This window comes from Anthonomus grandis, chromosome 15, assembly GCF_022605725.1.
Source record: "Anthonomus grandis grandis chromosome 15, icAntGran1.3, whole genome shotgun sequence".
In the NCBI taxonomy this organism is placed as follows: domain Eukaryota; kingdom Metazoa; phylum Arthropoda; class Insecta; order Coleoptera; family Curculionidae; genus Anthonomus; species Anthonomus grandis.
This window is the reverse complement of record NC_065560.1, coordinates 22383465-22399070: the sequence shown is the minus strand read 5'-3', so window position 1 is coordinate 22399070 and position 15606 is coordinate 22383465. Positions and strand designations below refer to the sequence as shown.

The 15606-nt window shown below is 35.7% G+C and overlaps 1 protein-coding gene across 1 annotated transcript; it reads right to left on the bottom strand.

Moving 5' to 3' along the window:
* Positions 1-1114: 1114 nt before the first annotated feature.
* Positions 1115-3096, bottom strand: LOC126745322 (uncharacterized; the record flags this gene model as incomplete). Its single annotated transcript, XM_050453093.1, has 2 exons — positions 2735-3096; positions 1115-1993 (listed from the first exon to the last, which is right to left on the bottom strand). Coding segments are annotated over exons 1-2 (940 nt in total), but the record flags the coding sequence as incomplete, so codon positions are not given.
* Between the last annotated feature and the right edge of the window lie 12510 nt (positions 3097-15606).

Genomic DNA, 15606 nt, shown 5'->3' with positions numbered 1-15606 from the left:
TGGACCCTTTGAATTCTTACCCGACTTTCCAAATCTAGACAAAACCCATAAACTACGTCAGCATAATTAAAATGAGACAGTACAAGGGATTCACATAATTGTTTTCTTAACTTTACATTTAACATATGGCGGTTATTATACAATGTTTTCAGGGACATAAAAGTTCTTTGAAAAATTTTTTTAAGGTGTTCCTTAAATCTTAATTGTTCATCCAAAATAACCCCCAAGTTTTTACCGTTGTTTACAAATTCCAATCTTGTATTATCGAAATTAATATTTATATTAGATTTTAAAAACTCTCTTTGATTTTTGTTACCAAATATCATAAGCTGGGACTTATTAGGATTTAATTTTAAATTGTGATTTTTTGAGTTTAAGCCTAGTGCTTGCAGGTCTTCATTTATGAGTGATTCGGCCTCTTTATAGTCGCTGTAATCAAAACAATAATAAATTTGCGTATCATCAGCAAATGCCTGAAGCTTACAATATTTAAGCGATTTTAAAACATCTGAGGTATACATTATAAAAAGCAAAGGACCCAAAATAGAACCCTGCGGTACTCCACAACTAATACTTACTTGTTCAGACTTTCTGTTATCGGAAAAAATCGTTTGATATCTATTAGACAAATAGGATTTTAAAAGCAAATAGGAGTTATTATTAAAACCGTAATACTTAAGCTTAGCGCACAACAAATTATGGTTAATGGTGTCAAACGCCTTAGAATAATCCAACAGCACTAAAACGGTATGCATGTTTTTATCACAAGCTCTAAATAAGTCATCAGTTACATTACAAAGTGCTACCGAAGTGTTAAAATGTTTCCTAAACCCACATTGTGAATTTGGTATTATTTCATTAGATAAGCAATAGTTATATATCTGATTATAAAGAATTCTTTCAAAAATTTTCGAAACGGCAGGCAAAATACTTATAATGCGAATGTCATTAAGAGTTGTAGGAGTAGACATTTTAGGCAAAGGTTTTCCCATTGAAGTTTTCCATTGATCAGGAAAGTAACTTATCTCTATGCAACAATTTATAATGTGGGTTAAGTACAAGTCAACAAAGGGGCTACAATACTTAAGCATTAATGAAGAAATTTGATCGGTACCCATCGCAATTGTTTTTATATTATTTAAAATTTTGTTAACCTCATCCGGACTCGTTAAATGGAAACTAAACATATTCGCATCTCTATAAAAGTTATTATTATAATAAGACGTTTTTTCCTCACAGCCTGGATTGACCTGCGCAGTTAAGTCAAAAAAATTACTTATCTCATTGGGATCAGAGAGAAACGACGGAATTAGACCATCCTTATTCTTACAAATATTAAAACTTTTTAGTGCATTCCACAGCTGACTCGGTTCTCTTTTATTTAAAAAAAGTGAATCGATATACTTCCTCTTCTCTCTCCGAACCCGAGACAAAGTAAAATTTCTTAAACCTTTGTAAGTATTCCAATCTTCCAATAGTTTTGACTGTTTGAATATACGCAAGGCATCGTCCCTTTGTCTCATAAAGATTTTTAGGTTTTCTGTGAGCCATGGTGCTTTAGGCTTAGTAATGCGAGATTCTCGGACAGGCGCATGCCTATCAAAAAGGGTTAAAATAAAGTTATTAAACATAGATATCTTCATATTAATGTCATTTTCGTAAAAAATATTATCCCACGGCAAATTGTGCATGTCTGCATTGAAATTGTATACATTAAAATTTTTAAAACAACGGTACCTAACAATTTTTTGACTGCAATTTATTTTTGCTAAATTTAATTCACAATATATAATTTTATGGTCGGATACGGCATCAGCCGATAACACACCCTTATTAGAAACCAACAGCACATTAGAAACAAATATGACATCTAAAAGAGTACTTACATTTGCCGTTACTCGTGTGGGCTCTTCAATTACTTGATGTAGGTTGTAGTTTTCAAAAAGTGTAGTAAGTGGATTTTGAAGACTCAATAAATTAATATTAAAGTCCCCTAAACAAAAAGTTTCTTCTACAGCAGGATAAAGACATGAAAATATATTATCAAAGTCAGCGGTTAATGCACTAAAATTTAGCGTTGGTGGCTTGTAAAAAACACAAAAGCCATAATACTTATTTCCCAACCTAATCTTAAAAACAAGGTATTCAAGTTTAGGATTAATATTAAAATCAAAAGTCAATATATCAACTTGATATGTACATTTAACAAAAGCAGCCACACCTCCCCCCCTGCCGACCCTATCTTTTCTAAACATTTGGTAACCCGGAATCTTAAATGTGTCAGAATCATCCCCCTCAGACAGCCAAGTTTCAGACAACAAAAATATCTCAAAATTATTTGCTTCTATCATATCACGTAATTCAGCAAAACCCGTAAAGATAGATCTTACGTTTAAGTGGCCAACTTTGAATTTACTAGTAGTCATCATCCAGTAACCAATTTGATTCTTATTAACAATAATATATGTATGTATAATTATAGGAAAAATGCGGAAAAATTTAATGTTATGCAAGCTCGAAAATATATCAGTGTTTCCCTATACAGGTATATATAGATAATAAATAGCTTAGCCTAAAAACAAAAACAATAGAAAACAAAATAGAAAAAACAGCGCTTCCACACAATGCCCCGGGATTACTTTGTAAAAAATAATAATTATTCATATAGAACCAAAACCAGGCAAAAAAATTTTGTAATTATGATTAAGTTATTGGTTAAAAAGAATTTTCTTACCGAAAATCGAAATTGCATGAGTATTGATAACAATAACAAAACGTATTAAATTACTGTCCATTATTAAGCTAAGCAGACTTTATTTTAATTAAGTCACTTTCACTAGGTATACGATGCACTTTATTGTTAAACTTAGTATAAATAACTCCATTCAGGACCCATGCGTTTTTGACACCAAACAAGTCAATGGCCTTATTAAGTAGAAAAAGGCGATTTTTAGTTAAATCTTCCTTTATAAATATATTACTGTTTTTCAAATTTTTGCGACCTTTTAGTACCGAAACACGAGCCATATCACTACCGAAGTTCACGAGAACTGCAGGAGGACTATCATTGCGTGCCTTGGCCAAAACACGGTAGCACTTTTTTATATCCGATCCATTAATATTTACTTTTAGCTGTTCGGTAAACAATTCGGTTACTTTTGAATGCAGGTTCTCGTTTACGGTATATACTCGTTCTCGTATATGGAAACCAAAAGTTTGTATCTCGGTTAGTAAAAGAGCTACGACTTTGGGAATAGTCTCGTTGGATTCAGAACGTCGAAACTAAGACAAAACCGTTGGATTTTTAAAGCTAGTACTTATAGAAGCCGAGATATAGACTTCCAAACTTTTGGTTTTTGGTGCACATATATGGAAACCAAAAGTTTGTATCTCGGTTAGTAAAAGAGCTACGACTTTGGGAATAGTCTCGTTGGATTCAGAACGTCGAAACTAAGACAAAATTGTTGGATTTTTAAAGCTAGTACTTATAGAAGCCGAGATATAGACTTCCAAACTTTTGGTTTTTGGTGCACATATATGGAAACCAAAAGTTTGTATCTCGGTTAGTAAAAGAGCTACGATTTTGGGAATGGTCTCGTTGGATTCAGAACGTCGAAACTAAGACAAAATTGTTGGATTTTTAAAGCTAGTGCTTATAGAAGCCGAGATATAGACTTCCAAACTTTTGGTTTTTGGTGCACATATATGGAAACCAAAAGTTTGTATCTCAGTTAGTAAAAGAGCTACGACTTTGGAAATAGTCTCGTTGGATTCAGAACGTCGAAACTAAGACAAAACCGTTGGATTTTTAAAGCTAGTACTTATAGAAGCCGAGATATAGACTTCCAAACTTTTGGTTTTTGGTGCACATATATGGAAACCAAAAGTTTGTATCTCGGTTAGTAAAAGAGCTACGACTTTGGGAATAGTCTCGTTGGATTCAGAACGTCGAAACTAAGACAAAACCGTTGGATTTTTAAAGCTAGTACTTATAGAAGCCGAGATATAGACTTCCAAACTTTTGGTTTTTGGTGCACATATATGGAAACCAAAAGTTTGTATCTCGGTTAGTAAAAGAGCTACGACTTTGGGAATAGTCTCGTTGGATTCAGAACGTCGAAACTAAGACAAAACCGTTGGATTTTTAAAGCTAGTACTTATAGAAGCCGAGATACAGACTTCCAAACTTTTGGTTTTTGGTGCACATATATGGAAACCAAAAATTTGTATCTCGGTTAGTAAAAGAGCTACGACTTTGGGAATAGTCTCGTTGGATTCAGAACGTCGAAACTAAGACAAAACCGTTGGATTTTTAAAGCTAGTACTTATAGAAGCCGAGATACAGACTTCCAAACTTTTGGATTTTGGTGCACATATATGGAAACCAAAAATTTGTATCTCGGTTAGTAACAGAGCTACGACTTTGGGAATAGTCTCGTTAGATTCAGAACGTCGAAACCAAGACAAAACCGTTGAATTTTTAAAGCTAGTACTTACAGAAGCCGAGATACACACTTCCAAACTTTGGGTTTTTGGTGCACATATATGGAAATCAAAAATTTGTATCTCGGTTAGTAAAAGAGCTACGACTTTGGGAATAGTCTCGTTGGATTCAGAACGTCGAAACTAAGACAAAACCGTTGGATTTTTAAAGCTAGTACTTATAGAAGCCGAAATACAGACTTCCAAACTTTTGGTTTTTGGTGCACATATATGGAAACCAAAAATTTGTATCTCGGTTAGTAAAAGAGCTACGACTTTGGGAATAGTCTCGTTGGATTCAGAACGTCGAAACTAAGACAAAACCGTTGGATTTTTAAAGCTAGTACTTATAGAAGCCGAGATACAGACTTCCAAACTTTTGGTTTTTGGTGCACATATATGGAAACCAAAAATTTGTATCTCGGTTAGTAAAAGAGCTACGACTTTCGGAATAGTCTCGTTGGATTCAGAACGTCGAAACTAAGACAAAACCGTTGGATTTTTAAAGCTAGTACTTATAGAAGCCGAGATACAGACTTCCAAACTTTTGGTTTTTGGTGCACATATATGGAAACCAAAAATTTGTATCTCGGTTAGTAAAAGAGCTACGACTTTGGGAATAGTCTCGTTGGATTCAGAACGTCGAAACTAAGACAAAACCGTTGGATTTTTAAAGCTAGTACTTATAGAAGCCGAGATACAGACTTCCAAACTTTTGGATTTTGGTGCACATATATGGAAACCAAAAGTTTGTATCTCGGTTAGTAAAAGAGCTACGACTTTGGGAATAGTCTCGTTGGATTCAGAACGTCGAAACTAAGACAAAACCGTTGGATTTTTAAAGCTAGTACTTATAGAAGCCGAGATATAGACTTCCAAACTTTTGGTTTTTGGTGCACATATATGGAAACCAAAAGTTTGTATCTCGGTTAGTAAAAGAGCTACGACTTTGGGAATAGTCTCGTTGGATTCAGAACGTCGAAACTAAGACAAAACCGTTGGATTTTTAAAGCTAGTACTTATAGAAGCCGAGATACAGACTTCCAAACTTTTGGTTTTTGGTGCACATATATGGAAACCAAAAATTTGTATCTCGGTTAGTAAAAGAGCTACGACTTTGGGAATAGTCTCGTTGGATTCAGAACGTCGAAACTAAGACAAAACCGTTGGATTTTTAAAGCTAGTACTTATAGAAGCCGAGATACAGACTTCCAAACTTTTGGATTTTGGTGCACATATATGGAAACCAAAAATTTGTATCTCGGTTAGTAACAGAGCTACGACTTTGGGAATAGTCTCGTTAGATTCAGAACGTCGAAACCAAGACAAAACCGTTGAATTTTTAAAGCTAGTACTTACAGAAGCCGAGATACACACTTCCAAACTTTGGGTTTTTGGTGCACATATATGGAAATCAAAAATTTGTATCTCGGTTAGTAAAAGAGCTACGACTTTGGGAATAGTCTCGTTGGATTCAGAACGTCGAAACTAAGACAAAACCGTTGGATTTTTAAAGCTAGTACTTATAGAAGCCGAAATACAGACTTCCAAACTTTTGGTTTTTGGTGCACATATATGGAAACCAAAAATTTGTATCTCGGTTAGTAAAAGAGCTACGACTTTGGGAATAGTCTCGTTGGATTCAGAACGTCGAAACTAAGACAAAACCGTTGGATTTTTAAAGCTAGTACTTATAGAAGCCGAGATACAGACTTCCAAACTTTTGGTTTTTGGTGCACATATATGGAAACCAAAAATTTGTATCTCGGTTAGTAAAAGAGCTACGACTTTCGGAATAGTCTCGTTGGATTCAGAACGTCGAAACTAAGACAAAACCGTTGGATTTTTAAAGCTAGTACTTATAGAAGCCGAGATACAGACTTCCAAACTTTTGGTTTTTGGTGCACATATATGGAAACCAAAAATTTGTATCTCGGTTAGTAAAAGAGCTACGACTTTGGGAATAGTCTCGTTAGATTCAGAACGTCGAAACCAAGACAAAACCGTTGAATTTTTAAAGCTAGTACTTACAGAAGCCGAGATACACACTTCCAAACTTTGGGTTTTTGGTGCACATATATGGAAATCAAAAATTTGTATCTCGGTTAGTAAAAGAGCTACGACTTTGGGAATAGTCTCGTTGGATTCAGAACGTCGAAACTAAGACAAAACCGTTGGATTTTTAAAGCTAGTACTTATAGAAGCCGAAATACAGACTTCCAAACTTTTGGTTTTTGGTGCACATATATGGAAACCAAAAATTTGTATCTCGGTTAGTAAAAGAGCTACGACTTTGGGAATAGTCTCGTTGGATTCAGAACGTCGAAACTAAGACAAAACCGTTGGATTTTTAAGGCTAGTACTTATAGAAGCCGAGATACAGACTTCCAAACTTTTGGTTTTTGGTGCACATATATGGAAACCAAAAATTTGTATCTCGGTTAGTAAAAGAGCTACGACTTTGGGAATAGTCTCGTTAGATTCAGAACGTCGAAACCAAGACAAAACCGTTGAATTTTTAAAGCTAGTACTTACAGAAGCCGAGATACACACTTCCAAACTTTGGGTTTTTGGTGCACATATATGGAAATCAAAAATTTGTATCTCGGTTAGTAAAAGAGCTACGACTTTGGGAATAGTCTCGTTGGATTCAGAACGTCGAAACTAAGACAAAACCGTTGGATTTTTAAAGCTAGTACTTATAGAAGCCGAGATACAGACTTCCAAACTTTTGGTTTTTGGTGCACATATATGGAAACCAAAAATTTGTATCTCGGTTAGTAAAAGAGCTACGACTTTGGGAATAGTCTCGTTGGATTCAGAACGTCGAAACTAAGACAAAACCGTAGGATTTTTAAAGCTAGTACTTATAGAAGCCGAGATACAGACTTCCAAACTTTTGGATTTTGGTGCACATATATGGAAACCAAAAATTTGTATCTCGGTTAGTAACAGAGCTACGACTTTGGGAATAGTCTCGTTAGATTCAGAACGTCGAAACCAAGACAAAACCGTTGAATTTTTAAAGCTAGTACTTACAGAAGCCGAGATACACACTTCCAAACTTTGGGTTTTTGGTGCACATATATGGAAATCAAAAATTTGTATCTCGGTTAGTAAAAGAGCTACGACTTTGGGAATAGTCTCGTTGGATTCAGAACGTCGAAACTAAGACAAAACCGTTGGATTTTTAAAGCTAGTACTTATAGAAGCCGAAATACAGACTTCCAAACTTTTGGTTTTTGGTGCACATATATGGAAACCAAAAATTTGTATCTCGGTTAGTAAAAGAGCTACGACTTTGGGAATAGTCTCGTTGGATTCAGAACGTCGAAACTAAGACAAAACCGTTGGATTTTTAAAGCTAGTACTTATAGAAGCCGAGATACAGACTTCCAAACTTTTGGTTTTTGGTGCACATATATGGAAACCAAAAATTTGTATCTCGGTTAGTAAAAGAGCTACGACTTTGGGAATAGTCTCGTTGGATTCAGAACGTCGAAACTAAGACAAAACCGTTGGATTTTTAAAGCTAGTACTTATAGAAGCCGAGATACAGACTTCCAAACTTTTGGTTTTTGGTGCACATATATGGAAACCAAAAATTTGTATCTCGGTTAGTGAAAGAGCTACGACTTTGGGAATAGTCTCGTTGGATTCAGAACGTCGTAACTAAGACAAAACCGTTGGATTTTTAAAGCTAGTACTTATAGAAGCCGAGATACAGACTTCCAAACTTTTGGTTTTTGGTGCACATATATGGAAACCAAAAATTTGTATCTCGGTTAGTAACAGAGCTACGACTTTGGAAATAGTCTCGTTGGATTTAGAACGTCGAAACTAGGACAAAACCGTTGGATTTTTAAAGCTAGTACTTATAGAAGCCGAGATATAGACTTCCAAACTTTTGGTTTTTGGTGCACATATATGGAAACCAAAAGTTTGTATCTCGGTTAGTAGAAGAGCTACGACTTTGGGAATAGTCTCGTTAGATTCAGAACGTCGAAACCAAGACAAAACCGTTGAATTTTTAAAGCTAGTACTTACAGAAGCCGAGATACACACTTCCAAACTTTTGGTTTTTGGTGCACATATATGGAAACCAAAAATTTGTATCTCGGTTAGTAAAAGAGCTACGACTTTGGGAATAGTCTCGTTGGATTCAGAACGTCGAAACTAAGACAAAACCGTTGGATTTTTAAAGCTAGTACTTATAGAAGCCGAGATACAGACTTCCAAACTTTTGGTTTTTGGTGCACATATATGGAAACCAAAAATTTGTATCTCGGTTAGTAAAAGAGCTACGACTTTGGGAATAGTCTCGTTGGATTCAGAACGTCGAAACTAAGACAAAACCGTTGGATTTTTAAAGCTAGTACTTATAGAAGCCGAAATACAGACTTCCAAACTTTTGGTTTTTGGTGCACATATATGGAAACCAAAAATTTGTATCTCGGTTAGTAAAAGAGCTACGACTTTGGGAATAGTCTCGTTGGATTCAGAACGTCGAAACTAAGACAAAACCGTTGGATTTTTAAAGCTAGTACTTATAGAAGCCGAGATACAGACTTCCAAACTTTTGGTTTTTGGTGCACATATATGGAAACCAAAAATTTGTATCTCGGTTAGTAAAAGAGCTACGACTTTGGGAATAGTCTCGTTGGATTCAGAACGTCGAAACTAAGACAAAACCGTTGGATTTTTAAAGCTAGTACTTATAGAAGCCGAGATACAGACTTCCAAACTTTTGGTTTTTGGTGCACATATATGGAAACCAAAAATTTGTATCTCGGTTAGTAAAAGAGCTACGACTTTGAGAATAGTCTCGTTGGATTCAGAACGTCGAAACTAAGACAAAACCGTTGGATTTTTAAAGCTAGTACTTATAGAAGCCGAGATACAGACTTCCAAACTTTTGGTTTTTGGTGCACATATATGGAAACCAAAAATTTGTATCTCGGTTAGTAAAAGAGCTACGACTTTGGGAATAGTCTCGTTGGATTCAGAACGTCGAAACTAAGACAAAACCGTTGGATTTTTAAAGCTAGTACTTATAGAAGCCGAGATACAGACTTCCAAACTTTTGGTTTTTGGTGCACATATATGGAAACCAAAAATTTGTATCTCGGTTAGTAAAAGAGCTACGACTTTGGGAATAGTCTCGTTGGATTCAGAACGTCGAAACTAAGACAAAACCGTTGGATTTTTAAGGCTAGTACTTATAGAAGCCGAGATACAGACTTCCAAACTTTTGGTTTTTGGTGCACATATATGGAAACCAAAAATTTGTATCTCGGTTAGTAAAAGAGCTACGACTTTGGGAATAGTCTCGTTAGATTCAGAACGTCGAAACCAAGACAAAACCGTTGAATTTTTAAAGCTAGTACTTACAGAAGCCGAGATACACACTTCCAAACTTTGGGTTTTTGGTGCACATATATGGAAACCAAAAATTTGTATCTCGGTTAGTAAAAGAGCTACGACTTTGGGAATAGTCTCGTTGGATTCAGAACGTCGAAACTAAGACAAAACCGTTGGATTTTTAAAGCTAGTACTTATAGAAGCCGAGATACAGACTTCCAAACTTTTGGTTTTTGGTGCACATATATGGAAACCAAAAATTTGTATCTCGGTTAGTAAAAGAGCTACGACTTTGGGAATAGTCTCGTTGGATTCAGAACGTCGAAACTAAGACAAAACCGTTGGATTTTTAAAGCTAGTACTTATAGAAGCCGAGATACAGACTTCCAAACTTTTGGTTTTTGGTGCACATATATGGAAACCAAAAATTTGTATCTCGGTTAGTGAAAGAGCTACGACTTTGGGAAAAGTCTCGTTGGATTCAGAACGTCGTAACTAAGACAAAACCGTTGGATTTTTAAAGCTAGTACTTATAGAAGCCGAGATACAGACTTCCAAACTTTTGGTTTTTGGTGCACATATATGGAAACCAAAAATTTGTATCTCGGTTAGTAACAGAGCTACGACTTTGGAAATAGTCTCGTTGGATTTAGAACGTCGAAACTAGGACAAAACCGTTGGATTTTTAAAGCTAGTACTTATAGAAGCCGAGATATAGACTTCCAAACTTTTGGTTTTTGGTGCACATATATGGAAACCAAAAGTTTGTATCTCGGTTAGTAGAAGAGCTACGACTTTGGGAATAGTCTCGTTAGATTCAGAACGTCGAAACCAAGACAAAACCGTTGAATTTTTAAAGCTAGTACTTACAGAAGCCGAGATACACACTTCCAAACTTTTGGTTTTTGGTGCACATATATGGAAACCAAAAATTTGTATCTCGGTTAGTAAAAGAGCTACGACTTTGGGAATAGTCTCGTTGGATTCAGAACGTCGAAACTAAGACAAAACCGTTGGATTTTTAAAGCTAGTACTTATAGAAGCCGAGATACAGACTTCCAAACTTTTGGTTTTTGGTGCACATATATGGAAACCAAAAATTTGTATCTCGGTTAGTAAAAGAGCTACGACTTTGGGAATAGTCTCGTTGGATTCAGAACGTCGAAACTAAGACAAAACCGTTGGATTTTTAAAGCTAGTACTTATAGAAGCCGAAATACAGACTTCCAAACTTTTGGTTTTTGGTGCACATATATGGAAACCAAAAATTTGTATCTCGGTTAGTAAAAGAGCTACGACTTTGGGAATAGTCTCGTTGGATTCAGAACGTCGAAACTAAGACAAAACCGTTGGATTTTTAAAGCTAGTACTTATAGAAGCCGAGATACAGACTTCCAAACTTTTGGTTTTTGGTGCACATATATGGAAACCAAAAATTTGTATCTCGGTTAGTAAAAGAGCTACGACTTTGGGAATAGTCTCGTTGGATTCAGAACGTCGAAACTAAGACAAAACCGTTGGATTTTTAAAGCTAGTACTTATAGAAGCCGAGATACAGACTTCCAAACTTTTGGTTTTTGGTGCACATATATGGAAACCAAAAATTTGTATCTCGGTTAGTAAAAGAGCTACGACTTTGAGAATAGTCTCGTTGGATTCAGAACGTCGAAACTAAGACAAAACCGTTGGATTTTTAAAGCTAGTACTTATAGAAGCCGAGATACAGACTTCCAAACTTTTGGTTTTTGGTGCACATATATGGAAACCAAAAATTTGTATCTCGGTTAGTAAAAGAGCTACGACTTTGGGAATAGTCTCGTTGGATTCAGAACGTCGAAACTAAGACAAAACCGTTGGATTTTTAAAGCTAGTACTTATAGAAGCCGAGATACAGACTTCCAAACTTTTGGTTTTTGGTGCACATATATGGAAACCAAAAATTTGTATCTCGGTTAGTAAAAGAGCTACGACTTTGGGAATAGTCTTGTTGGATTCAGAACGTCGAAACTAAGACAAAACCGTTGGATTTTTAAAGCTAGTACTTATAGAAGCCGAGATACAGACTTCCAAACTTTTGGTTTTTGGTGCACATATATGGAAACCAAAAATTTGTATCTCGGTTAGTAAAAGAGCTACGACTTTATGAATAGTCTCGTTGAATTCAGAACGTCGAAACTAAGACAAAACCGTTGGATTTTTAAAGCTAGTACTTATAGAAGCCGAGATACAGACTTCCAAACTTTTGGTTTTTGGTGCACATATATGGAAACCAAAAATTTGTATCTCGGTTAGTAAAAGAGCTACGACTTTGGGAATAGTCTCGTTGGATTCAGAACGTCGAAACTAAGACAAAACCGTTGGATTTTTAAAGCTAGTACTTATAGAAGCCGAGATACAGACTTCCAAACTTTTGGTTTTTGGTGCACATATATGGAAACCAAAAATTTGTATCTCGGTTAGTAAAAGAGCTACGACTTTGGGAATAGTCTCGTTGGATTCAGAACGTCGAAACTAAGACAAAACCGTTGGATTTTTAAAGCTAGTACTTATAGAAGCCGAAATACAGACTTCCAAACTTTTGGTTTTTGGTGCACATATATGGAAACCAAAAATTTGTATCTCGGTTAGTAAAAGAGCTACGACTTTGGGAATAGTCTCGTTGGATTCAGAACGTCGAAACTAAGACAAAACCGTTGGATTTTTAAAGCTAGTACTTATAGAAGCCGAGATACAGACTTCCAAACTTTTGGTTTTTGGTGCACATATATGGAAACCAAAAATTTGTATCTCGGTTAGTAACAGAGCTACGACTTTGGAAATAGTCTCGTTGGTTTTAGAACGTCGAAACTAGGACAAAACCGTTGGATTTTTAAAGCTAGTACTTATAGAAGCCGAGATATAGACTTCCAAACTTTTGGTTTTTGGTGCACATATATGGAAACCAAAAGTTTGTATCTCGGTTAGTAAAAGAGCTACGACTTTGGGAATAGTCTCGTTAGATTCAGAACGTCGAAACCAAGACAAAACCGTTGAATTTTTAAAGCTAGTACTTACAGAAGCCGAGATACACACTTCCAAACTTTGGGTTTTTGGTGCACATATATGGAAACCAAAAATTTGTATCTCGGTTAGTAAAAGAGCTACGACTTTGGGAATAGTCTCGTTGGATTCAGAACGTCGAAACTAAGACAAAACCGTTGGATTTTTAAAGCTAGTACTTATAGAAGCCGAAATACAGACTTCCAAACTTTTGGTTTTTGGTGCACATATATGGAAACCAAAAATTTGTATCTCGGTTAGTAAAAGAGCTACGACTTTGGGAATAGTCTCGTTGGATTCAGAACGTCGAAACTAAGACAAAACCGTTGGATTTTTAAAGCTAGTACTTATAGAAGCCGAGATACAGACTTCCAAACTTTTGGTTTTTGGTGCACATATATGGAAACCAAAAATTTGTATCTCGGTTAGTAAAAGAGCTACGACTTTGGGAATAGTCTCGTTGGATTCAGAACGTCGAAACTAAGACAAAACCGTTAGATTTTTAAAGCTAGTACTTATAGAAGCCGAGATACAGACTTCCAAACTTTTGGTTTTTGGTGCACATATATGGAAACCAAAAATTTGTATCTCGGTTAGTAAAAGAGCTACGACTTTGGGAATAGTCTCGTTGGATTCAGAACGTCGAAACTAAGACAAAACCGTTGGATTTTTAAAGCTAGTACTTATAGAAGCCGAGATACAGACTTCCAAACTTTTGGTTTTTGGTGCACATATATGGAAACCAAAAATTTGTATCTCGGTTAGTAAAAGAGCTACGACTTTGAGAATAGTCTCGTTGGATTCAGAACGTCGAAACTAAGACAAAACCGTTGAATTTTTAAAGCTAGTACTTATAGAAGCCGAGATACAGACTTCCAAACTTTTGGTTTTTGGTGCACATATATGGAAACCAAAAATTTGTATCTCGGTTAGTAAAAGAGCTACGACTTTGGGAATAGTCTCGTTGGATTCAGAACGTCGAAACTAAGACAAAACCGTTGGATTTTTAAAGCTAGTACTTATAGAAGCCGAGATACAGACTTCCAAACTTTTGGTTTTTGGTGCACATATATGGAAACCAAAAATTTGTATCTCGGTTAGTAAAAGAGCTACGACTTTGGGAATAGTCTTGTTGGATTCAGAACGTCGAAACTAAGACAAAACCGTTGGATTTTTAAAGCTAGTACTTATAGAAGCCGAGATACAGACTTCCAAACTTTTGGTTTTTGGTGCACATATATGGAAACCAAAAATTTGTATCTCGGTTAGTAAAAGAGCTACGACTTTATGAATAGTCTCGTTGAATTCAGAACGTCGAAACTAAGACAAAACCGTTGGATTTTTAAAGCTAGTACTTATAGAAGCCGAGATACAGACTTCCAAACTTTTGGTTTTTGGTGCACATATATGGAAACCAAAAATTTGTATCTCGGTTAGTAAAAGAGCTACGACTTTGGGAATAGTCTCGTTGGATTCAGAACGTCGAAACTAAGACAAAACCGTTGGATTTTTAAAGCTAGTACTTATAGAAGCCGAGATATAGACTTCCAAACTTTTGGTTTTTGGTGCACATATATGGAAACCAAAAGTTTGTATCTCGGTTAGTAAAAGAGCTACGACTTTGGGAATAGTCTCGTTGGATTCAGAACGTCGAAACTAAGACAAAACCGTTGGATTTTTAAAGCTAGTACTTATAGAAGCCGAGATATAGACTTCCAAACTTTTGGTTTTTGGTGCACATATATGGAAACCAAAAGTTTGTATCTCGGTTAGTAAAAGAGCTACGACTTTGGGAATAGTCTCGTTGGATTCAGAACGTCGAAACTAAGACAAAACCGTTGGATTTTTAAAGCTAGTACTTATAGAAGCCGAGATACAGACTTCCAAACTTTTGGTTTTTGGTGCACATATATGGAAACCAAAAATTTGTATCTCGGTTAGTAAAAGAGCTACGACTTTATGAATAGTCTCGTTGAATTCAGAACGTCGAAACTAAGACAAAACCGTTGGATTTTTAAAGCTAGTACTTATAGAAGCCGAGATACAGACTTCCAAACTTTTGGTTTTTGGTGCACATATATGGAAACCAAAAATTTGTATCTCGGTTAGTAAAAGAGCTACGACTTTGGGAATAGTCTCGTTGGATTCAGAACGTCGAAACTAAGACAAAACCGTTGGATTTTTAAAGCTAGTACTTATAGAAGCCGAGATACAGACTTCCAAACTTTTGGTTTTTGGTGCACATATATGGAAACCAAAAATTTGTATCTCGGTTAGTAAAAGAGCTACGACTTTGGGAATAGTCTCGTTGGATTCAGAACGTCGAAACTAAGACAAAACCGTTGGATTTTTAAAGCTAGTACTTATAGAAGCCGAAATACAGACTTCCAAACTTTTGGTTTTTGGTGCACATATATGGAAACCAAAAATTTGTATCTCGGTTAGTAAAAGAGCTACGACTTTGGGAATAGTCTCGTTGGATTCAGAACGTCGAAACTAAGACAAAACCGTTGGATTTTTAAAGCTAGTACTTATAGAAGCCGAGATACAGACTTCCAAACTTTTGGTTTTTGGTGCACATATATGGAAACCAAAAATTTGTATCTCGGTTAGTAACAGAGCTACGACTTTGGAAATAGTCTCGTTGGTTTTAGAACGTCGAAACTAGGACAAAACCGTTGGATTTTTAAAGCTAGTACTTATAGAAGCCGAGATATAGACTTC